Source organism: Canis lupus, chromosome 35, assembly GCF_048164855.1.
Source record: "Canis lupus baileyi chromosome 35, mCanLup2.hap1, whole genome shotgun sequence".
Classification (NCBI taxonomy): domain Eukaryota; kingdom Metazoa; phylum Chordata; class Mammalia; order Carnivora; family Canidae; genus Canis; species Canis lupus.
Genome location: NC_132872.1, coordinates 3,604,811 through 3,630,209, shown reverse-complemented (window position 1 = coordinate 3,630,209; position 25,399 = coordinate 3,604,811). Strand labels below are relative to the sequence as shown.

The following is a 25,399-nucleotide window of genomic DNA, read 5'->3' as shown; positions in this document are numbered from 1 at the left end:
GTCCATACTGTTTTTCATAGTGGCTGCATAGTGTCCTGCCATCAGGACACAAGGGTCCCTTTTCTCCACATCCTTGCTGATACTTCTTATTCTTCTCTTTTGGATGGTAGCCATTCTGACAAGGGTGAAATGGTATCTCATTGTGGTATTGATTTGCATTTCCCTGATAATTAGTAATGTTGAGCACCTTTTCATGTATGTGTTGGTGATTTGTCTTCTCTGGAAAAATGTCTGTCTGGGTCTCCGCTTATGTTTTAATTGGGTTGATTGTTACTAAGGTATATGAGTCCTTTATATATTAACCCCATATCAGATATATGATCTGCAAATATTTTGGGTGGGTTTCTTTCTTCCTTTCTAAGATTTGTTTATTTGAGAGTGAGTGAGCACCCAACCGAAGGGAGGGAGACGGAGAAGGAGACAGATACACGACTGGGGTCGTGACCTGAGCTGAAGGCAGACACTTAACCAACTGAGCCAATCAGGCACCCTGTTGTTGTTGCTTTCCATTTTGTTGGTTTCTTTTACCATACAGAGCCTTTTAGTTGGAAGTAGTCCCACTTATTTATTTTTGCTTTTGTTGCCTTTAGTTTTGCTGTCAAATCCAAAAAATCATTGCCAAGACCTATGTCAAGGAGCTTCCCACCTATGTTTTCTTGTGGGAATTTTTTGGTTTCAGATCTTACATTCAAGTCTAATCTGTTTTGTGTTAATTTTTGTATATGGTGTAAGATAGTGGTCCAATTTTCCCAGCACCATTTATTGAAGAAATTGTCCTTTTCCCATTCCTAAGAATGTACGTTCTTGGCTCCTTTGCCATAAATTAATAGACCACAAAAGTGTAGGTTTATTTCTGGGCTCTATTCTGTTCTGTTGATCTATGTATCTGTTTTTATGCCAATAGAACACTCTTCTGATTACTCTAGCTTTGTAGTATAGTCTGAAATCAGGGAGTATGATGCCTTCAGCTGTATCTTTCTTAAGACTGCTTTGGCCATTTGGGGTCTTTTGGGGCTCCATACAAATTTTAGGATTCTTTGTTCTATTTCTGTAAAAAAAAAAAAATGCCATTGTAATTGGGATTGCATTGTATCTGCTTTGGGTAATATAGACATTTATAATTCATATGCAGGGAATACCATTGCATTTATTTCTGCCTTCACTTTCACTAGCATCCTAAAGTTCTCAGTGTACAGGTCTTTACTTTGGTTAAATTTATTCCTAGGTATTTTATTCTTTTTGATGCAATTTAAGTAGTATTGTTCTCTTAGTTTCTCTTATGAAACTTCTCAGTAAGACTTCTTTCAGGCAGAAAATGTAGCTACCAGGTGTATGGAAAGGTTTAAATAGTCAAATCATAATGGATTACTAAGGGAAACTGAGAGGACTGGGAGCCATTCTTAGTCTTTGGTGTCATCATCATAGCCTTCCCCAACACGTTCTGTGTTGCTCTCAGAGCAGACCCTGAGTCATTTATTTTTTTATTTTTATTTTTTTTAAGATCTTATTTATTTATTCATGAGAGACAGAAAAAGAGAGAGGCAGAAGGAGAAGCAGGCTCCATGCATGGAGCCTGACGTGTGACTTGATCCTGGGTCTCCAGGATCACACCCTGGGCTGAAGGCAGCGCTAAAGCACTGAGCCACCCGGGCTGCACCCCCTCCCCTTTTTTTTTTTTTTTTAAGATTTTATTTATTTATTCATGAGAGAGGCAGAGACATAGGCAGAGGGAGAAGCAGGCTCCATGCAGGAGCCCAGTGTGGGACTTGATCCCAGAACTCCAGGATCACACCCTGAGTCAAAAGCAGCTGCTCAACCGCTGAGCCACCCAGGTGTCCCAGACTCTGAGTCATTTAGACAAGTGGGTTCATTCTTGTGTTTTTATATTTGTAACTGGAATTTATAGAGAGGTCATTTAACAAAAAGGCATACATACTTTTCTGATCAAGTTTGAGGCTACCTTCTATTAGTTTATTACTGTCTTTAATATTATGTTAACATGATTTATATACCATTTAAGATAATAATATTTAGTTTGTGTTCATTTTCTTACAGGTTGCAGATATTTTATTCCAAACTGCCCAAAATGCAGGAATCAATTTTGACACTGTGTGTGGAGTACCTTATACCGCTTTACCATTGGCTACAGTTATCTGTTCAACCAACCAAATTCCAATGCTTATTAGAAGGAAAGAAACAAAGGATTATGGTAAAATAAAAATATTGTATGCTTTAAGTTGATATGTAACCTGATAATGTTATAGTTTTTTTCTTCTTCTAGGCACTGATGTTTGCCAAAGTTGCCTTGAATATTCTTCATAGGTCCTTTAGGGATTAGTTAACTATTATGTAAATCGCCTTCCTTTCCTTTAGAGTCTAGGGGTAAAATGTTTTGTATTGACTAAACAATGTTGAAAAGTGCTTCTTTTGCACCATATCTATGAAACCCAACATTTTTAACTAATCCTTCTCTCGTCAGAATATTGTAAGAACACCTACTTTTCCTAGTATGTTTATAATCTAAATTGCATAAAGAGAAATGCCACATAAAATTCTCTAAAGGAAGGTTTATTTTCATGGGTCCTTGGCAGTAGGTTATAAGGTATGTTTTATACATGTGAACTTGCTTTATTTATATTTTATTTATTATTTTTAAATTGTATTTAGTTGACAGAGAGTGAGCACAAGCAGGGGGGGAAGTAGGGGCAGAGGGAGAAGCAGCCTCCTCGCTGAGCAGGGAACCAAATGTGGGGCTCCATCCTAAGACTCTGAGATCATGACCTGTGCCAAAATCAGACTCTCAACCAACTGAGCCAGCCAGGTGCCCTGTTGAGCTTGCTTTAAAAAAACAGATCAGGGATGCCTGGGTGGCTCAGTGATTGAGCTTCTGCCTTCGGCCCAGGGCATGATCCTGGGGTCCCGGGATCAAGTCCCACATCGGGCTTCCCTGCATGGAGCCTGCTTCTCCCTTTGCCTGCGTCTCTGCCTCTCTCTCTTTCTCTGTCTCTCATGAATAAATAAATAAAATCTTTTTTTTAAAGATTATATTCACTCATATGAGAGAGAGAGAGAGAGGCAGAGACGCAGGCAGAGGGAGAAGCAGGCTCCACGTGGGGAACCTGATGTGGGACTCCATCCCGGGACCCCAGGATCACGCCCTGGGCCAAAGGCAGGCACCAAACAGCTGAGCCACCCAGGGATTCCCCTGAACCACCCAAGGATCCCCAAATAAAATCTTTTTTTTTTTTTTCCCAAATAAAATCTTAAAAAAAAAAATCAATCCAGGGGCACCTGGCTGGCTCAGTCAAAGGAGCATGGGACTCTTGATCCTTGGGGTTGAGTGTTAAAGCACCATATTGAGGATAGAGATTACCAAAAAAAAATTTTTAATCAATCTGAAAATATTGGAACTGACTTTAAATTTGACAACATTGGGGAATTAATGTTTTTTTGTGTGTGCTTTATGTTAATGTGGTAGTATTTTTGTTAGATTTTATAATAGAGTCCTTATCTTTTACAAGATGCATTCTAAAAATTTTTGTGATGAAAATCATGACATCAAAGGTTTGCTTCTAAAAATTGTCAGGGGAGGAAAAAAGTGGGGATGTAGCTGAAACAAGACTGACCATGAGTTAAGTGGCGAAGCATTTAGGGTGTGTGTTATACTTTGAAATTCTCCATTTAAAACAGTATTTTTGCTGCTCGATGGCACAGTGTTTATCTGTATGAATCCCTGCCCATGCAGAAGCTATTGTTTTTATTTATATTTTTAAAAATATTTCTTAGAATAAGATCAGAAATTATGTATGTATGTGTCATAGTCTTACATTCTAGTCTAAGCTGGTTCAATTCAATTTGCCAGTTTAAGGGGATGAAAGAAATGGGGAAAGGCAAAGATGGTACCTGTGATAAAGCTCAAACAGTGGACAAATTGCTCACTAATTTAAGACAGATTTGATTGTGGAAACTAGAAAATGAGTCTATAGTCTGTGTAGATTATCTGCAGGTATATGGTGGGAGTTGGAGTGAGGAAGTACATTCACTCACATTGCTTATATAATTCATAAAGTTGTAGTGATGGATCTAAATGGTTGCTGAATATTTTTTCTCTTTATTTCCTCAAAAGGCCTGCTGTTTGACTAATCTTGAATAATGAACTTGTTTGTTGATGGAAAAAGGAATGGTTCATTATATTGGGTTACTGTTTCATAACTTTCCTTGGTCTACATTATCTTGCTTTAAGAAACCCCATATTTGAAATTTTGATCATGAACACTTTAAGTGTGTTTATTACACTGTAAGGGAATTTGCTAGTTTTGCTGTAAATATTCTATATATGTAACTGAGAATTTTCAGATACAGGAACACTGAACACTGGTAATCATGGCTCGTTGAAGATTTATCAGGGATGAAGTAGCTCAGACTATCAGAAAATAAGATTTAGGTCATCCACCTCTTCATCAATGCCAAATTTATAATGCAAGATATATCTTGAGTTGGCTGAAATAAATAATTTTAAATTGAAATTAGTATTTTTTCTTTTCTAGGTACAAAGCGGCTTGTAGAAGGAGCTATTAATCCAGGAGAAACCTGTTTGATCATTGAAGATGTTGTCACCAGTGGATCTAGTGTTTTAGAAACTGTTGAGGTTCTTCAGAAGGAGGGCTTGAAGGTCACTGATGCCATAGTGCTGCTGGACAGAGAGCAAGGAGGCAAAGACAAGTTGCAGGCACATGGGATCCATCTTCACTCAGTGTGTACATTGTCCAAAATGCTGGAGATTCTTGAGCATCAGAAAAAAATTGATGCTGAGATGGTCGAGAGAGTGAAGAGATTTATTCAGGAGAATGTTTTTGTGGCAGCTAATCATAATGATTCACTCCTTTCTGTAAACAAAGCTCCCAGAGAACTCAGCTTTGGTGCACGTGCAGAGCTGCCCAGGATCCACCCAGTTGCATCGAAGCTTTTCAAGCTTATGCAGAAGAAAGAGACCAATCTTTGTCTGTCTGCTGATATTTCAGAGTCCAGAGAGCTGTTACAGCTAGCAGATGCTTTAGGACCCAGCATCTGCATACTCAAGACTCACGTAGATATTTTGAATGATTTTACTCTGGATGTGATGAAGGAGCTAACAGCTCTGGCAAGACGCCATGAGTTCTTAATATTTGAAGACCGGAAATTTGCAGATATAGGAAACACAGTAAAAAAACAGTATGAAGGTAAGTATTTAGGAACCTGCAAAAACAAATTTAGCCTAAACTGCCTGAAGAACAAAAGGAAACATCACTGAAAGTCCAGCCATAGAACAGTCTGTCAGGGATGGTTGGATCTAGGAGCTCAAGTACAAGTCTTTTGGGACTTCTTGCCATCTCAGCTCTGCTTTCTTCTCTCAACTTCCTTCTCAGGTAGGCACATTCCTCATGCCTACCCAAAACTAGTCACTGAGGCCTGGGTTATAGAATAATACCTTTATTAGCTTGGTGATATATGCCCCACTTCTGGTTAACTATAAATTTTTTGAAATAAGCTGTGGTTAAAGGTAATTTCCCCAAAGAAAATGGGTGTGCTGATGCCAGAAGGGGATGCAGGTTCTAGGCAGACAAGAATGACAGATGTTGGCTTTGGCAGAACACAGTTCTGAATATTTGAGAAATGAAAATTGGAGATAGAGGAAATAATGAAATAGAAGTATAAAGTTGTAACATTTATTTTTGGCAAAAAAAAAATCTGTTGGTGTACTTTTTTTGTTGTTAAATAGGAACTCAAAATAGAGCATATGTTGGTTTAAAAAATTTTAATTTTCTACCTGTTCTATGGAAGTTTCTGCCATAATGTATAGGACAGCTTTTTTTGCTTAAATAACAGGATAAAATATCTATTGAAGGGTTAACACTTTATAGGCATCTCGTAGATAACAGTTATTCTTAAAGTAGTACGTGCTTGTGCTTAATTCTTTAGAATAGATTTAATTCTTTAGGATAGATTTGTCTGTGACTTTTCTACCTGTGCTTAAGGTGTTCCACCATCATCACATTGCTTGCTTTATCTACTAATATAAGAGTTACACAAACTCTACAGGTTTGCATATAGTTGTTTCAGAAGTCGATTAAGGGTATTGCTGTCCACTTTTTTTTTTTTTTTTTTAGATTAATTCATTCATTCATTCATGGTAGACATAGAGGCAGACACACAGGCAGAGGGAGAAGCAGGCTCCATGCAGGAGCCCGATGTGAGACTTGATCCGGGGACTCCAGGATCGCGCCCTGGGCCAAAGGCAGGAGCTAAACTGCTGAGCCACCCAGGGGATCCCCTGCTGTCCACTTTTAAAGTGAATATAGTTGCCTGTTGACAGTAAGAGACCTAAGGAACAAGTAGAAGCTTTGAGAGACGGCAAAGTTGCTGAGAGATTCCTGCAGAATGAACGCTGGTCATCCTCAGAGGCATTTTAGAATGCTGGCGTCTTCAGCCTTAAATGCCCATCTCCCACTGCAGTCCCATTTCTACTTGCATGGTTTATTGGCCATTAGAAGCTTTCAGCCTACAAGGAAAACCAGTCTTATCAGTGTTGCTGATAACTAAGTGCAGAAATTATAAGACTTTCTGCTCATCGTGCTCTTGCAACTAGTCACCAGGTGAACAGTCTCACAGATGAACCCATAGGTCACCAGGTAATCACTGCAGTTCTCCAGGGGCTTCACTGTCTCATTAGCATGTTATTATGAGATTACTTGAGAGTGTAGTTGGGGTGGGAAAAAAAGGCAATATGCAAACAAAAACCATTATCTTCTTTTCAACTTTTTAGGTGGAGTCTTCAAAATAGCATCTTGGGCAGATCTGGTCAATGCTCACGTGGTGCCAGGCTCGGGGGTTGTGCAAGGCTTGAGAGAAGTAGGCCTGCCTTTGCACCGGGGGTGCCTACTCATTGCAGAGATGAGCTCTGCTGGCTCCTTGGCTACAGGCAACTATACTAAAGCAGCGGTAAGTGACAGGGATGGGGTGATAGAAGGCCAGGACTCTTGTGCTATAAGTTACAGGGAAAGCAAACATCTTAAATTTGAGATTAATGGAACTTTTCCTCCCCAAAAAACAGCTGTTAGGGTGACAGTAATGCTAGGTGGCTAGAGTTTCCTGATAATAACATTTTATATTTTGTAGTGGGCATTTAAGAGCCACAAACATTGAGAGGTGTTTGGTCAGCCTGGTCTTTAGATAGTTGGTTTTTTGTTTCATTTTGCCATGAGTTGAAATTGAAGGGCTTCTTCAGACATGCAGTTCCTCAGAATCTCCCAAGTCTGCAGAGATGCACATTCTCATCACAACAGCCTAATGTTTTTTAAGTCTTTGCTTTTGATTGGTATTGTGTGAGAAAACTAGAGTTCTGACATAGTGTTTTCTCCAGTAACCCCCCCCCCCATTATTAAAAGTTCCTATAATGCATATATGTTAACACCTGCACACCAGAATAAAATGAGCTGGATAATTAGTTAAAAAGTTCCTTTACAGATTTACTTTTAAAAGTAATAGGAATTTTAATGTTAATTTTTACATGAAAAAAAATTTTTATATTCAAATATTCTCTGTGGAGCTATGAAATCACATGGCCATGGGGCTAGGTTTTAATCTCACCCCTAAATTGACTATAAATGTGATTTCCCAGATCTCATAGACAGTCCATGAGTCAGTGCTAATACTTCGCATTCTGGGAGTCTGGCTCAAGGACAAGATATTGCTTGTTGGTAGGTGGTAATACTTGGTAGCAACACAAATAGAACAGTAGGAGGTTCATGAAAGACAGCCTTCTAGGGAAACTTCTATAAATGTGAAGAGAAGGAATGGAAATAGTGGAGATAAGTTATTGGCAAGTGTTAAAGAAAGAAATATAGTAAAATGTGAGATTTCTCTAGGTCTTAACAACATAGCTATTTTTATATGGTAGGTGTTCGAGTATGGAGTAGTACCCTGCGGAGGTGTAGGCAGTAAGTCTTCAGTTTAGTTTCATACCATTATTAATGTATTTTAGAGTACCCTCCACATACCCTCTTCAGAAGCAGGTGGGTTCCCAAGCATTATTATTCAGCATCTCAATTTTAGATGCACACAGTATAGGATTCTTTCATGTTTTTAAGGTATGATTAATTGGGAGAAGGGTGATAATGGGTGATGTATCTAGATTCATATCTAAGATTACCTGTTTTATTTATTTATTCATAGAGACACACAGAGAGGGAGAGGCAGGCTCCACGCAGGGAGCCTAACGTGGGACTCGATCCCGGGTCTCCAGGATCACACTCTGGGCTGAAGGTGGCACTAAACCGCTGAGAGCCACCTGGGTTGCCCTAAGATTATCTGTTTTAGATATGAAAGACATTTGTAAAATAGTGAAAGTTTGTTATTAGTTACCTGAGTTGATATTTTACTTATAGAACTATTTTTCACTGTAATTAACTACTTGTAATCTGTCCTGTTACATTCCTTTTAGGTTAGAATGGCAGAGGAGCATTCTGAATTTGTGGTTGGTTTTATTTCCGGCTCCCGAGTAAGCATGAAGCCAGAATTTCTTCATTTGACTCCAGGAGTTCAGTTAGAAGCAGGAGGTAAATATGTTTATTTGTCGTGGTTTTTCCAAAATGCTTCTTTACAGGCAGTAAAATTTTGTCTTATTACAAAGTTGCTAAAGAGAAAGCTTGTTCATCTAGGACTGTAATAATCTATGAAGCCAACCTAGATATTTTGTTGAAATATGCCTAAAAACTGATTAATCTTTCCTAATATTCTGAATATGCTGCCATAAGAGGCATTCTGTGATCAAGGAAGAATGCTCTAGACTATATAAAATCCAATGGTTAGTTGTTAGAAGACTTTGAAGAACCATGATGTGCTAATTTGAGTGTGTTTCATGTTTCTCAAAATAACATTTTCACCAATCTGAGACAAGTAGTAATAGTGGCTAAAAAACAGGACAAATATAATCTATAGTAAAGGGAATAAACTGGTTATAAAAATATGTATTTTTAAATGTTCTGTGGGACTCGGTGGCTTTGATTTCCTGAATTGTGCAAGAAAAATTGCTAGCTGAGTGGAATAGAAGTTACTTGAAGAATGTTAAAAGTAGATTTTATACTAGTCCTCTCTCCAATGCACCATTCATTCCCCAGTCTAGCTTTCCTCTCCAGAGATAATCACATAATTGGTGTGTTTTTGTATCCTTTCTTTTGTATATACTCACAAATGCACATTGAATTGGAGAATGGTTTATATTTCTGATGTTGTATTGCATTTCCAGAGTTACCTTTTCCCCTGTGTTTCATAAATGGTCCATAAATATTAATAGAAATGTTGGAGGAATGAACAATATGCTGTACAAGAATTCTAAACTAGCAGATTCCTGTCAGCTCTCTCAAGGTTAATTATGTATATAAATAATATAACCATACTTGAGGAAGATTCCACCTTTTTGGGGTTTAACTGTACTTTTATTTTCTGTGATGTTTTCTGCCGACTAAGCAGAAAGGAACTCACTCAGTTTTATCATGATCTCGAGGTAGTGAGATCAAGCCCCGTGCGAGTCTGCTTGGATTTCCTCTCTTACCCCCTACTTACATGCTTTCTCTAAAAATTAAAATATATATATATTTGAGAGAGCAAGTGAACGTTTGTGCTGAGCACAGTCCCACAACCCTGCAATCATGACCTTAGCTGAAATCAAGAGTTGGATGCTTAACCAACTGAGCCACCCAGTCACAGCAATAAATAAAATCTTTCAAAAAAGTTAAGGAATAGTGGCAGTTTCCTATACCATTTACAGATTTTATATGCTTCAGAATAGGCTGCAGCAGAATGACTTACCCATCTCAGGCTTTGTAACAATTGCCTTAGGGCTTGACAACCTTTGACATTTTAACTTGCACTGAATGTTTTGAGTCAGTATCTTTGGACAAGACAGTTACTTTAAATTGGTGTCGTTTTAAAGTATAAATGGGGATAATCACGGTGTTGACTTCAAAGGATTGTCAAGAGACTTAAATTAGATAATGAGGTATGTAATGCAGTTCACAGGATGTCTTAATACTGTGCTTAACAACTGTTAATGTTCATCATAAGCCCCATAATTATTTTGCCTAGATAGGATCTAGCCTTGTAGGAGTATTTAAAGTATCTTAAATTTGAAAAATAAGCCAAAGAGCAACAGAATTTTAAAAGGAAAATGTGGGGCTCTGGTACAAAATGGTAATGTAGGAAAATCCTGAACTTACCTCCTCCCGCAGACACAGAAATGGCAGCTATTTACGGGACATTTTCTCTGGGGAAAAAAAACAAAAACCTAAAGTCTGGCTGAGCAAGGACTGTACATTTGGGAGATTGGAAGAAAACCACATCAGAGTGGGGAGGAAAGGCTGGGACGCAATCTCACAAGTCAAGGGGCGCCTGAGTGGCTCGGGTCATGATCCCAGGGTCCTCCTCCTGTGCTTTCTCAGTATCTCCATGACTCTCAAATAGATAAAATCTTTTTTTAGAAAAGGGTGGGTGGGGGGAATCAAAGAGTGAAGGGATTGAACTGCATATCAAGTACTCCCAACTTTGGAAAACCAACAGGGCTTCTAGCCATAGTCTCTTAAAGGGCTCATGTACTTGGACTCACTCTAAGTCCCAGCTCAGAAGTAGTAATAAAGTGCTGGCATGGGGAGCAGGCACCTAATTTCACACACACATTTAATCTTCATGCTCTACCCCTGCCACAATCCATAGTACCAGTATTATCCAAAAAGGAGTTTTTATTTATAGCTGGTGTCCCGAGTTTTGCAGCTGCCCAGGGGACATCCCCTATTCACTTAGCTTTGGAGGCCAGAGGAGCTTATGGTCTTGGGTCCCATGGAACTATTAACAGTCAAAGCAACAGTTCTTGGCAGGCAACCTCTACCAGTCTTTCTATGAAAGAGGCATATTTGCTTGTTTGGGAGCTTGAGACTGAGGTCAGGCTTTAGGTTTGGCACATACCTGGGACCTACAGAGCTGTTTTCAGGAACAAAGCTAGTAGACACCATCTTTACACTCTCCCTCATCACAGCTTGCCAGTATCTCCCAAAAAATAGTCTTGATGCTCATCTGGGGCCCTGATTTTTGCTACTGCCACTGGGGAGATACCTCCAAATAACCTGGTTCTGGTGGCCAATAGGGCTTATGCTTGTGATCTCACAGAACTATATATATTTGATTTTAAAAGCTCTTGCCTGAGGGTCTGGCTTCCAGTCAGCCTGAATCTAGTTGCTGATTGGGACACTGACAAGTCTTGGCATACTTCCAACTGCTGGGAGCCATTAAAAAATATAATAGATTGCTTGAACGATAAATTTTATCTACTCTGCAAGGCCATTTTTTCAAGACTGGGAGAGGTGGTTATTTCATCTAATGTATAAAAACCAATAGGCAACAGGCAAAACGAAGAAACAAAAGGCTTTATATTCCCAATGTAAGAATAAGACACATACAACCTCAGAAAAAGTAATGAAATACCTGATAAGGAGTTCAAAGTAATAGTCCTAAAGATGCTCACCAAACTCAGGAGAAAAATGGATGAACACGGTGAGAGTTTCAACAGAAAAGAAAATACTAAATTGAAGTCCCAGAGTTGAAGAATATAATAATTAAAAAATACACAAACTAGGGGCACCTGGGTGGGGCTCAGTGGGCGAGCATCTGCCTTTGGCTCAGGGCAGTGATCCCAGGATCCTGGGATGGAGTCCCGCATCAGGTTCACCACAGGGAGCCTGCTTTTCCCTGTCTCTCATGAATGTATGTATGTGTGTATGAATAAATAAATAAAATCTTTTTTAAAAACAGACTATATGAAGCAGAAGGATCAGTGAACTTGATGACAAGGTAGGGGAACTCACCCAATCAGAGCAGCAAGATGAAAAAAGTGAAGATAGCTTATGGACAGCATTAAGTGGACTGACATTCACATTACAGAGGTCCCAAAATGAAGAGAGAAAGGGACAGAAATATTAGTGTAAGAAGTAATGGCTGGAAACTTCCCTAACCCGGGGAAGGAAACCGATATCCAGACCCAGGCAGCCCCGAAAGTTCCAAAAAAGATCTAAAGAATCCACAGCAAGACACAAAATGTCAATTGTCCTGTATGTTTACTAGCTGGAATTTTAAAACTTGGAGAAAAAAATAAAATGTCAAAAGTTAAAGCAAGGAGAGACTCTTAAAAGCAGCAAAAGCAAAAAACCCCCTTGTATGTATACAAGGGAACCCCAGTAAGACTTACCGAGTTTTTTTTTTTTTAGCAGAAACAGGCCAGAAGAGAGTGGTGAAATATATTCAGAGTACTCAAAGAAAAACCTTCCAACAAAGAACTCTACTCAACTAAGTTTGGAATTGAAAGGTGTAAAGAGTTTTATAGAACAGTAAAAGCTGAGGAAGGAGTTCATCATCACTAAACCAGCCTTACAATTCTTAAAGGGACTTCTTTAAGCTGAAACAAAGATGCTAATTAGAATAAAACATAGAAGAACAAATCTCACTGGAAGGGTAAATATATAGTAAAGGTAGCAGATTAGGTCTTTCTAAGTTAAAAGACAAAAGTAATAAAAATAATTGTAACTACAAAAATTAAAGGATATGTTGTAAGACAGGTATAAAATGTGATATTGAAAATGGTAAAAGAGGGCAGCCCTGGTGGCTTAGCGGTTTAGTGCCGCCTTCAGCCCAGGGTGTGATCCTGGAGACCTGGGATTGAGTCCCACGTCAGGCTCCCAGCATGGAGCCTGCTTCTCTCTCTCTCTCTCTGTATCGTAAATAAATAAATATTTTTAAAAAAGAAAAGAAAATGTAAAAGATGGAGAGGGAGAAAAATGTAGAGCTTTTAGAATGTTGTTAAACATTTGTCATCAACTTAAAATAGATGTAAGTTGTTATACGTAAGCCTTATGGTACCAACAAAACAAAATCCTTTAGTAGATGCACAAGATAAAGAAATCCAGATATATCAATTAAAGTCATCAAACCACAAAGGAAGAGAGCAAGAGAACAGAGCAACCATAAAACACCCAGGAAACAATTTAACAAAATGGTGATAAGTATATACCTAACTAATTAAGTGGACTAAATTCTCCAATCAAAAGACAGAGGAGCTGAATGGATTTGAAAAACCAGACCTATCCATATTGCTGCCTACAAGAGACTCACTTCAGATGTAAGCAAAGTATAAGAACTCACTTCATACATAGACTACAAGTGAAGAGATAGGAAAGATATTCCGTGCGGGTGGACACCAGAAGAAAGAGACTTTTATCAGACCAAATAGACTTTCAAACAAAGCCTGCAATAAGAGACAAGGACATTATTACATAATATAGGGAGTCAGGCCAACAAGAGGATGTAACATTTGTAAATCTTTTTGCACCTAACATACGCACACCTAAATATATAAAGAAAACATCAACTGTCCTAAAGGGAGAGATAGTAATACAAGAATAGTACGGGATTTTAATACCTCACTTACATCAATAGATAGATTATCCAAACAGAAAACCAGTAAAGGAACATCAGCCTTAAATAACACATTAGACCAGATGGACTTAATATATATATGGAACATTCCATCCAAAAGTAATAGAATATACTTCTCAAGTGCACATGGGAAATTCTTCAGGGTAGATAGTGTGTTAGGCCCCAAAATAAATCTGATACCAAAACCAGACAGGAGGGATCCCTGGGTGGCTCAGCAGTTTGGCGCCTGCCTTTGGCCCAAGGCGCGATCCTGGAGACCCTGGATTGAGTCCCACATTGGGCTCCCGGCATGGAGCCTGCTGCTTCTCCCTCTGCTCTCTCTCTCTCTCTCTCTCTCTCTATCGTAATAAATAAATTAAAAAAAAAAAAAAAAAAAAACCAGACAGGAATGCCACAAGAACAGAAAATTATAAGCCAGTATATTCAGATGCAAAAATCCTCGACAAAATAGCAAACTGAATTCAGTGAATTAAAAGGATCATGCACCAGGGTGCCTGGGTAGCTCAGTTAGTTGGACATCCAGCTCTTGGTTTCAGCAGGTCGTGATGTCATGGTTCATGGGATCAAGCCCCATGTTGGGCTCCACACTCAGCAGGAAGTCTGCTTCCTTCTACCCTATGTGTGTGTGGCTGTCTTTCTCTGTCTCTGTTTCTCATGATTGGGATTAATTCCAGGGGTATAGGGATGGTTCAAGTTCTACAAATCAATGTGATATACCACATTAACAAAATTTAAAAATCATATAATCATGTCAACACATGCAGAAAGAGCATTTGACAAAATTCAGTATCCATTTATGATAAAGACTTAAAGTGAGTGTAGAGAGAACATACCTCAACATAATAAAGGCCATGTATGAAAAGCCCACAGCTAACATCGTACTCAGCAATAAAAAGATAAAAGCTTTTCTTCTAGGATCAGGAACAAGACGAGGTTGCCCACTCTCATCACTTTCATTTCATGGTACTAGGAGTCCTAGCCCCAGACTTTAGTCAAGAAAAAGAAACAAAAGCCATCCAAATTGGAAATGAAGATATAAAACTGTCACTGTTTGGAGAGTATATATTATATAGCAAACCCTGAAAGACTCCACCAAAAAATTCAGTCAAGTTGCAGGATACAAAATCTGTTGTGTTTCTATACATTTGAGGGACACCTGGGTGCTTAGCAGTTGAGTGTCTGCCTTTGACTCAGGGCATGATCCCGGGGTCCGGGATCTAGTCCCATATTGGGCTCCTTACAGGAAGCCTGCTTCTCCCTCTGCCTATGTCTCTGCCTTTCTCTGTGTTTCTCATGAATAAATATATCTAAAAAAAAAAAAAAAAATCATACTGTCAGAAAGAGAAATTAAGATAATCACATTTTACGGTGGCATTAAAAAGAATATGTAGGAATAAATTTAACCAGAGGAAGACCTTGATGAAAGAATTGAAGATGACACGAATAAATGGGGAGATACTCATGTTCATGGATTGAAAGACCTAATGTTAAAATGTCCATACTACTAAAAATAGTGTATTCCCCATAAAAATTCCAGTGGGATTTTTCACTGAAACAGAGCAAACTATTCTAACATTTGTATGGATTCAAAAAAGACCCCAAATAGCCAAACCAATCTTCAGAAAGAACAACAAAATTAGAGGCATTACACTCTGTGATTTCAAACTATAATTACAAAGCTATAGTAATCAAAACAGTAGTGAAATAAAAACATACAGAGGGGCACCTGGGCGGCTCAGGGGTTGAGCGTCTGCCTTTGGCCTAGGTCATGGTCCTGGGGTCCTGGGATCGAGTCCCACATCAGGCTCTCCCTGGGGAGCCTGCTTCTCCCTCTGCCTATGTCTGTCCCTCTCTCTATGTCTCTCATGAATAAATACATAAAATCTAAAAAAATAAAAATAAAAAATAGAAGACATAGATCAGTGGAACACAGTAGCAAGCCCAGAAATAAACCCATCCATATATGGTCAACTAATTTATGACAAAGGACCTAAGAATATATAATGGGGAAAGGACAGTCTCTTCAATAAAACAGTGTTGGAAAAACAGGCAAAAGAAGCAAACTGTGTCACTTACACCCTACACAGAATTTAATACAAAGTAGGTTATTAAAGACTTGAAATAAGGCTTGAAGCCATAAAACTAGAAGAAAAGAGGTGGGTAAGGTCCTTGACACCAGTTTTGGCAGTGATTTTTTTGAATCTGACCAAAACTAAAAGCAACAGAAGCAAAAAATAAACAAAGGAGCTATATCAAATTTAAAAAATTCTGCACAGCAAAGGAAACCATCAACAAAATTAAAAGGCAACCTACTAAATTGGAGGAAATATTTGTTAATCCTATTTGATAAGGGGCTAATACCAAAAATATACATTAAAGATGTATATATACCTCAGTAGCCAAGAAAATAACAATCCAATTAACCAATAGGCAGAAGATCTGAAAAGACATTTTACAAAGAAGACATACAGATGGCCAACAGGCACATGAAAAGTTGCTAAACATTACTGATCATCAGGGAAATGCAAATCAAAACCACAGTGAGATATCACCTCACACCTGTCAGATTGGCCATTATTAAAAAGAAGTGTTGGCAAGGCTGTGGAGAAAAGGGAACCCTTGTACACTGTTGCCAGGAATGTAAATTGGCACAGCTAATACAGAATACAGTGTAAAGCTTCCTCAAAAAATTAAAATTATATGACCCAGTAATTTCACTTCTGGGTGTTAAACCAAGGAAAACAAAAACAGTAACTCAAAATGATACAAGCACCTCTGTATTCATTGCAGCAATATTTTTAATAGCTACAGTCTGGAAACAACCTCAGTGTCCATCAGTGGATGAATAAAGATATATACATATATGTGTTTATACTGTGTGTATATACGATTATATGTATGTATTTTATATACTAATATATATACACGCACAATGGAATGTTATGACATAAAAATAATAAAATCTTCCTATTTGCAACATTTGAGGCCATTATGCTGTTAAATAAGCCAGAGAATGACAACTACCACATGATCTCACTTGTATGTAGAATCTAAAAACAAAACAAGTTTATAGGTGTCAAAAGGTACATAGTTTGTTATAAAATAAATTACAGGGATGTAATGTAAAGCATGGTGACTATAATACTGTATCGCGTATTGGAAAGTTGCTAAGAGAGTAAAAGTCTTAAAAGTTCTCATCACACACAAAGATTTGTAATTACTCAAGGTGATAGCTGTCAACTACTTTCTGTGGTGAGTTGGCAATGTGTACAAATACCAAATCATTGTCATAACACCTGAAACTAATGTTCTATGTCAATTATACCTAAATTAAAAAAACTCATTAAGCATTGGAAGTCCACCAACTGCATTTAGGCAAGAAAAATAAAAAGCGTCCAAATTAGGACAAAGTAAAACTCAGTGGTTGCAGATGGCATGATACTATACACAGGAACACCTCAGAGATACTGCAGCTCCAGTACCAGACCACTGCAGTAAATATTCCAATAAAGCAAGTCAAGTGAATCTTTTGGTTTCACAGTGTATATAAAAGTTGTGTTTTTATACTATAGAGTATTTTATACTGTAGAGTGTTGAGTAGCTTTATGTCAAAAACAAAGTACATATCTTCATTAAAAAATATTTTATTGCTAAGAAATGCTAACCATCATCTGAGTTTCAGCAAGTTGTAATCTTTTTGCTGGTGGAAGATTTTGCCTCAGTTTTGAAGGCTGCTGACTGATCATGGTGGTGATTGCTGAAGATTGGGGCAGCTTTGGCAATTTTAAAAAATAAGTCAACAGTGAAGTGTGTTGTACGAGGGACTCTTTCTTTCATGAACAATTTCTCTATAGTATGCAGTGCTGTTTGACAGCTTTTTTTTTTTTTTTTTTTTTTTTTTTTTTTTTTTTAAGTAGGCTCCACATCCACTGTGGAGCCCAACACAGGGCTTGAACTCATGACCCTTCACTGCTTTATCAACTAAGTTTAGGTAATATTCTGAATCCTTTGTTGTCATTTCAACAGTCTTTATGGCACCTTGACCAGTAGATATACCATCTTAAGAAACCACTTTCTGTCCTCATTCATATGAAGCATCTCCTCATCCATTTAAGTTTTATCATGAGATTGCAGCAATCTAGTCACATCTTCAGGCCTGACTTCTAATTCTAGTTCTCTTGCTGTTTCCCCCACATCTGCACTTACTTCTTCCACTAAAATCTTGAACCCCTCAAATTATCCATGAGGGCAGGAAGCAACTTCCAAACTCTTCCTGCTAATGCTGATATTTTGACCTCTTCCTATCCCTTCCCACCCAGACCTATCAGAGGAATCACAGTCTGTGGCAGCTATAGCTTTACAAGATTTTTTTTTTTTAAGATTTCTTTATTTATTTTAGAGAGAGTGCACATGCGTACCTGAGAGAGAGAGTTGGGGGAGGGAGAGAATCCTCAAGCAGACTCCCCGCTGAGCATGAAGCCTGATGCAGGCTCGATCTCAAGACCCATGAACATGACCTGAGCTGAAGTCATGAGTTAGATGCTTAACTGACTGAGCCACCCAGGTGCCCCCATGAGATCTATTTCTTAAATAATAAGACTTGAGGGGGATCCCTGGGTGGCTCAGCGGTTTAGCACCTGCCTTTGGCCCAGGGTGTGATCCTGGAGTCCCCAGATCAAGTCCCACATCAGGCTCCCTGCATGGAGCCTGCTTCTCCCTCTGCCTGTGTCTCTGCCTCTTTCTCCCCCTATGTCTATCGTGAATGAATAAATAAAATCTTTAAAAAAAAATAAAAACTTGAAATTTGAAATTACTGCTATGGGCTGCAGAATCGATGTTGTATTAGCAGGCATGACAGCCTTAATCTCCTACATCTCCAGCAGAGCTCTTGGGTAAGCAGGTATATTGTAGTAAGCAGTAACATTTGGAAAGGAATCAATCTGAGCACTAGGTGTCCACAGTGGACTTAACATAGCCAGTGAACCATGTTGTAAACAAATGTGCTGTCATCCAGGTTTTGCTGTTCCATTTATAGAGCATAGGCAGAGTAGAGTTAGCATAATTCTTTAGAACCCTAGGATTTTTTGAAATGGTATATAAGCATTGGCTTCAGCTTAAAGTCACAAACAGCATCAACACTCAACCAAAAGAGGGTCAGCCTGTCCTTTGAAGCCAGGTATCGATTTCTCTCTAGCTATGAGAATCCTAGATGGCATCATCTTTCAGTAGAAGGTTGTTTAATCTACTTTGAAATTCTGTTTAGTGTTGCCACTTCTATGAATTATCTGAGCTTTCTTCTGGATAGCTGCAGCGTCTACATCAGCACTGGCTGCTTCTCCTTACACTTATTATTTTTTTTTTTTAAGATTTATTTATTTATTTTAGAGAACAGAGGATGGGGAGGGACAGAGGGAGAGCGAAAGTCTAGCAGACTGCTCACTGAGCTCAGCCTGACACAGGGCTTGATCTCAAGACCCTGAGATCATCTGAGCTGAAACCAAGAGTCAGACATTCAACTGACTGCACCACCCAGGTGCCCCTACCCCTAGTTTCTTTCCTTAAACCTTATTTATTTATTTTTTTAAAGATTCTATTTATTTATTCATGGGAGAGATAGAGTGAGAGGCAGAGACATAGGCAGAAAGAGAAGCAGACTCCCCGCAGGAAGCCCAATATGGGACTTGATCCTAGACTTAGGATCACGCCCTGGGCTGAAGGCAGGCACTCAACCACTGAGCCACCCAGGTGTCCCTCAGCCTTCATAGAATTGAAGGGAGTTAGGGCCTCGCTCTGGATTAGGCTTTGGCTTAAGAAAGTGTTATAGTTGGTTTTTCTATCCAGACCACTAAGATTTTTCTCCACATCAGCAATAAGGTGGTATTACTTACAGTAGAGTTCAGTAGAGTAGCACTTTTAATTTCCTTCAAGAACTTATTCTTTGCATTCACAGCTTTGCTGTTTGGTGCAAGAGGACTAATTTTCAGCCCGTCTTGGCTTTTTCAGCATGCCTTTTTCTTACTAAGCTTAATCATCTCTAGCTTTTTATTCAAAGTGAGAGACGTGATTCTTCCTTTGACTTAGACACTTACAGTTATTTAATTGGCTTAATTTCGGTATTGCTGTGTCTCAGGGAGTAGGAAAGGACAAGAGGAGAGAGCTGGCTGGTGATGGAACAAATCAGAACACACATATTTATTAAGTTCACCATCTTACATGGGCACAGGTTATTGTGCCCCAAAACAATAAAATTAGTAACAAAGATCACTAATCACAGATTAACTAATAGAATAATAATGTAAAAGTTTGAAATAGGAAAAGTACCAACATGTGATAGAGATAAAAAGTAAGCAGAAGCTAGTGGAAAAATGAGACCAGGAGACTTCCTGAATGCAAGGTTGCCACAAACCTTCAATTTGAAGGAAAAAAAAAATTCTGTGAAGTGCAGTAAAATGAGATATATCTCTACAGGAAACCTAAGAGTCTATTAATAAAACTATTAGAATAAATGAATTCAGTAGAGTTTGCAGGTTACAAAATAAACATACAGAAATTAGTTCTGTTACTATGCACTAACGATAAGCTATCAGAGAGAGAACACCCATTTACAATTGCATCCAAAGGAATAAAACACCAAGGAATAAATCTAACCAAGGAAGTGAAAGACCTGTACTCTGAAAACTATTAAGACATTGATGAAAGAAATTAAAGATACAAATATATAGAAAAGTATTCTGTGCTGATGGATTGAAAGAATTATAAAGCGTCGGTATTACCCAAAGCAATCTATAGATTCAATGCAATCTCCATTAAAATAACAATGACTTTTTTTTTTTTTTTACAGAACTAGAACAAAAAAATCCTAAAATTTATATAGAATCACAGAAGACCTCAAATAGTCAAAACAGGAGCAGCCCAGGTGGCTCAGCGGTTTAGCACTGCCTTCAGCCCAGGGAGTGATCCTGGGGGCCTGGGATCAAGTCCTATGTCAGGCTCCCTGCATGGAGCCTGCTTCTCCCTCTGCCTGTGTCTCTGCTTCTTTCTCTCTGTGTCTCTCATGAATAAATAAATAAAATCTTAAAAAAAAAAAAAAATCAAAACAGTCTTGAGGAAGAGGAACAAAGCTGGAAGTATTGTACTCCCTGATTTCAAACTATAACAACAAAGCTATAGTAATTGAAGTCATATGGATTTGACATGGAAACAGACACATAGGTCAATGGAATAGAACAGAGAGACCTAAGATAAACACTTTTATATGAGACAAGAGTGTACAATGGGGAAAAGACCGTTTCTTTAACAAATGGTGTTGGGAAAACTGGAACACTTCTTACATCATATGCAAAAATAAATTCAAAATAAATTTTTTTTAAAGATTTTACTTATTTATGAGAGACACAGAAAGAGAGAGGCAGAGACACAGGCAGAGGGAGAAGCAGGCTTCATGCAGGGAGCCCGACATGGGACTCAATCCTGGGTTTCCAGGATCTCGACCTGGACTGAAGGTGGCGCTAAACCGCTGAGCCACCGGGCTGCCCTATATTCAAATTTGAATGTGAGACCTGAAGTTACAAAACTCCTAGAAGAAAACATAAGCAGTTAAGCTCTTTTATATTACTTTTTAGCAATATTTTTTTGGATTGGTCTCCATAGGCAAGGGCAACATAAATTAAAATATTGGGGCTACATCCAACTGAAAGGCTTTTGCACAGCAAAGGAAGCCATCAAATAAAGGAAAAGGCACGCATTGAATGAGAGAAGGAATTTGCAAATAATACATCACATCAGGATAAAAGGTTAATATCCAAAATACATAAAGAACTTATGCATTTTATTTTTTTTAAAAATGCCCTGGATTAAAAAAAAAAATGAGGTCTTCAATAGACCTATTTCCAAAGGAGACATGCAGAAGACCAACAGGTACATGAAAAGACACTCAACATCACTAATCATCAAAGAAAATACAAAGCAAAACCACAATGAGATATCACCTCACACCAATCAGAGTGGTTAGTGTCAAAAAGACAAGAAATAACAAGTGTTCACAAGGATGTGAAGAGGGAACCGTGGTCTCTTAGTGTTGCATAGGAATGCAAATTGATACAGCCACTGTGGAAAACAGTCCTGGCTTCTCAAAAAATTAAAAGAACTGTCCTACAATCAGCAATTCCAGTTCTGGGTATTTTACTAGAAGAAAAAACCTACCAATTTGAAGATGTATATGCACCCATATGTTCATTGGGTGAACATATAGCCAAGCTATGGAAGCAGCCCGAGTGTCCATTAATAGATAAATGGAGAAAGATGTGGAATATGTCACATAATGGAATGTTACTCAGCCATTAAAAAAACGGTGAAATCTTGTCATTTGTGACAACATGGATGAACCCAGAGGGTATTATGCCAAGTAAAATAAGTCAAAGACCAATACCTTACAATTTCACTTATACAGGAATCTATAAAAAAAAAAAAAAGAAGAAAAAGAAACAGACTCCTAGGTACAGGAAACAAAGTGTTGGTTATCAGTTGGGGAAGGAGTTGGGGAATGGGCAGAACAGGTGAAGGGGATTAAGAGGTACAGACTTCTAGTTATAAAATAAGCCATGAGGAGGGATCCCTGGGTGGCGCAGCGGTTTGGCGCCTGCCTTTGGCCCAGGGTGTGATCCTGGAGACCCGGGATCGAATCCCACGTCAGGCTCCCAGCATGGAGCCTGCTTCTCCCTCTGCCTATGTCTCTGCCTCTCTCTCTCTCTCTCTCTGTGACTATCATAAATAAATAAAAATTTATTAAAAATAAAATAAAATAAGCCATGAGGATGTAATATACAGTATAGGGAACATAATCAACATGGAAGTAACTTTGTGAGGTGACAGTAATGACTTTTCTTAGAGATCAGTTCCTAATGTGTAAAAATATCAAATCATTATGACATGCAGCTGAATTATAGGATATGTCAATTATACTTCAATTAAACAAGTTATTTAATTAAATATGATAGAGTATAGGAAGTCAAAATTCAGGATTAGGGTTTGTATATAGTCCGAGTACTTGATGGGGCTATGGTTGTGGTCAGGTTGGAGGTTTGTGAGGAATTTTCCAACCGTGTCACAGTGATTCTGAGATGTGTACTATAGTTGTCTTTGGTGGTGAGGCCAGTTTTTATTGGTTTTTGGTTTTTTGGTAATAACCTTTTCTGGCAACATAAGAGATTTACTGGGTTTTGATACTGTTAACTATAAATGCTCTAAAATTCGACATTGGCGAGGAGGGTCTCTCGCGCAGCCAAGGAGTCCCTTCACCTGCTTTTAATCACTTGCTCTCCAGGAGCAGCATGGAGAGCAACGGCACATACTTATTTAGAGCTAGTTAGATACTTTTCCAGAAAAGTAGTTGTTTGGTTTCTTGATTTTTTTTTTTCTATTGTGTTAAAGAGTGACTTTTGTGTTTTTGCAGGGGATAATCTTGGCCAGCAGTACAATAGCCCACAGGAAGTTATTGGCAAACGAGGTTCTGATATCATCATTGTAGGCCGGGGCATAATAACATCATTTAATCGTCTGGAAGCAGCTGAGTTGTACCGAAAAGCTGCCTGGGAAGCTTATTTGAGTAGACTCGGTATTTGAGTGTGTTGGATACCTTTTTGTGAAGACCTCGAAGCTACATTGTCTCCTGAGATGCACTGGCCTGAAACAGTAAGCAGCACTTAGTGGATTGGATTCTTTCATGGGCTCTGTGTCGGAGCGACTTCTGGATTTCTGACAGTCTTTAGGAAATACTGAATGATGAGTAATCACTGCATTGTTACTGAAATAAATTCATTTTCACATTTGTTTTGTTCTTGTTTTTTATTGACACTGATGTTGGTCAGGCAGTCAGAGTTCTGTGTGTGTTTGGGACTTTCACATTCAAGCATTTCCCCCATCTCTAGATCAACTTTTTGAGTAATTGCTGTGACACAAAAATTTTAAGACCTCAAAAGACTCAAACCAGTGCAATATTTCATGTGTCCTTTATTCTGTGTCTTATGTGACGCCCAAATGATATTTACATATTAGCTATTCTCCTTTCCTTCTTACTAGTATTGTCCACATATCCAGAGGGAGGATGGGGGGGGCAGACTATGGGAGCTGTAACCCTGAAGCCAGCATCTGGCTTCCATTTCACCCAAGGGTGAGGCGCCCTGACTCATTCTGTCACTGAGGCAGCAGCTGTGGACCTGTGCTGCCAGTCACAGGTGGATTGCCTCACGTGGATTACAAGTGGACAAGCTGCTCTTTCATTTACTTAAAAAAGACCGTAGTGTCAAGACATCTAAGGTTCCATTTGATGGTTTGCTCAGGATCCTGCCTAATCACCGCACCTGTCATGGACCGGGAAGTCGGCCTTCACTAGAAATAAAGAGAAAGCCCAGCAAGAGAGCGGACACTGTTCTCAGCAGTTCTGGGTTTCTGCTGAGCTGGGGCCAGGGACATCCCCCTTCCTGCATGTGCCCTGTGAGTGTCCCCTCTCCCCTGGCCCCAAATACACTGTTTCCCACAGGTTCGTCTGAGTTTCTAGACGATTCCTCTTCTCCAGTACTGATAGAGATTTACCCCAATTCTCTGTAGTTCTTTTGTCTTTTCAGGAAGCATCTTGGAGGGAGGGGAATGAAGAGTGTGAGCTCAGGTGACCATTTTGAAACGGCCCCCACTCTGCATGCTCAAAGGGCTTGAGTAGTGCTGTGTGCCAGTGGGGCAATCGCGGTTGAAGGCTCGGTTCTTCCTCCACCAGCACATTGAGAAGCGCTCAGAACTACGGAGCTGATGGGATGGAATGAGCCATCTTGGTGCCTCCCTCCTGTGCTGCAGTCTGTAGCCGCCCTTCGCAAGCCTAAGCTCCCGCCACATCAGTTTGTCGGCCCGGCCTGCTCTGCTACTGAAACTCCTCCAGGGCCCACTAGATGACGGAAGGGAATCCGAGGCCCCAACCATGCATTTAAAATGCAGCTTTCTGGGCCCCACCAGAGGTTCTGCCTCAGATTCGGGGTGAAGCCTAGAAATCTACATTTCTAGCAAGTGCTTCCTCTGATTTTGATGTTTGAGAATAAGCCCAGTGCTTTTCCAGGCCTTTTATCTAAGCAAAAACCCAGGTGGTCTGGACTCCCAGAGCTTTGGAACACAAACTGGTTCAGACAACTCGGCGCCGTCAGGAGCTACGAGCGTACTGTTCGGCATGGAAGCATTCTGGAGGCGTTAGGTAGATAGTGTAGCCCCTTCTCAGTCGGGGCGTGTTTACAGAGCCCAGGCTCTGAGCATTACAACTTGTCCTAGTGAGGGAGGTGGAACAGTCCTCACAGGGCGCCCAGAACGTCTATAAGACCACCGGGTGGGGAACGCCATCCCTGGCCTCGTCTAGTATCCAGGCAGTTAGTAAAACATAAGCCAGTTGGTTTGTAGTGCTGGAGGCACCTAAGAACCCTGGTCTTCCTCCCCTCACTGCGGAGCCACAGGGGTATAGACCTAGAATGGCCAACCGGTCACTGCACACTGGTTAACCCAGACCCGGAGTTTCAGTCCCAATCCAACCGTAATCCTGCCGATGGGAGTCATCCCTAGGAAGGGCTCCCTAACGTGGCCCCTGGAGCTGGGTAAGGTGTCTGGGAAAAGGCACGGAGGGTGAAAGTGGCACCTGGAAGGCGTCTCTAATGTTATTTCCTCTCAACTCCTGTTCACCCATCTCTTCTGAACAAAATGGTTCCTGGGTTCATTGGGGTAAAACCTGGAAGTGTGACCACAGGCCTCACCAGGATCTCTGAAGAGGGCAGGTGCCAGGTGCTGTCTCCGTCAAGGTAGGTACGAAGAGGGAACAATAGTGGGGAGGGAGGAGTGGCACACACGTGTGTGTGTC

General features: G+C 39.5%; 1 protein-coding gene and 1 long non-coding RNA gene across 2 annotated transcripts in view; one reads left to right on the top strand and one right to left on the bottom strand.

Moving 5' to 3' along the window:
• Positions 1 to 23,339, top strand: part of UMPS (uridine monophosphate synthetase) — a 28,348-nt gene extending 5,009 nt beyond the window's left edge. Inside the window, exons 2-6 of the mRNA XM_072811650.1 lie at positions 2,056 to 2,209; positions 4,548 to 5,219; positions 6,803 to 6,978; positions 8,480 to 8,594; positions 22,967 to 23,339. Coding sequence (XP_072667751.1) covers positions 2,056 to 2,209; positions 4,548 to 5,219; positions 6,803 to 6,978; positions 8,480 to 8,594; positions 22,967 to 23,136 — 1,287 coding nt within the window. The 3' untranslated portion in view covers positions 23,137 to 23,339. The remainder of the gene's footprint in view (positions 1 to 2,055; positions 2,210 to 4,547; positions 5,220 to 6,802; positions 6,979 to 8,479; positions 8,595 to 22,966) is intronic.
• LOC140624722 (uncharacterized) overlaps positions 546 to 25,399 on the bottom strand; it is a 34,777-nt gene continuing 9,923 nt past the window's right edge. Inside the window, exons 3-4 of the long non-coding RNA XR_012024202.1 lie at positions 10,254 to 10,300; positions 546 to 1,048 (exon numbers count right to left, since the gene is read on the bottom strand). This is a non-coding gene — a long non-coding RNA (uncharacterized lncRNA). The remainder of the gene's footprint in view (positions 1,049 to 10,253; positions 10,301 to 25,399) is intronic.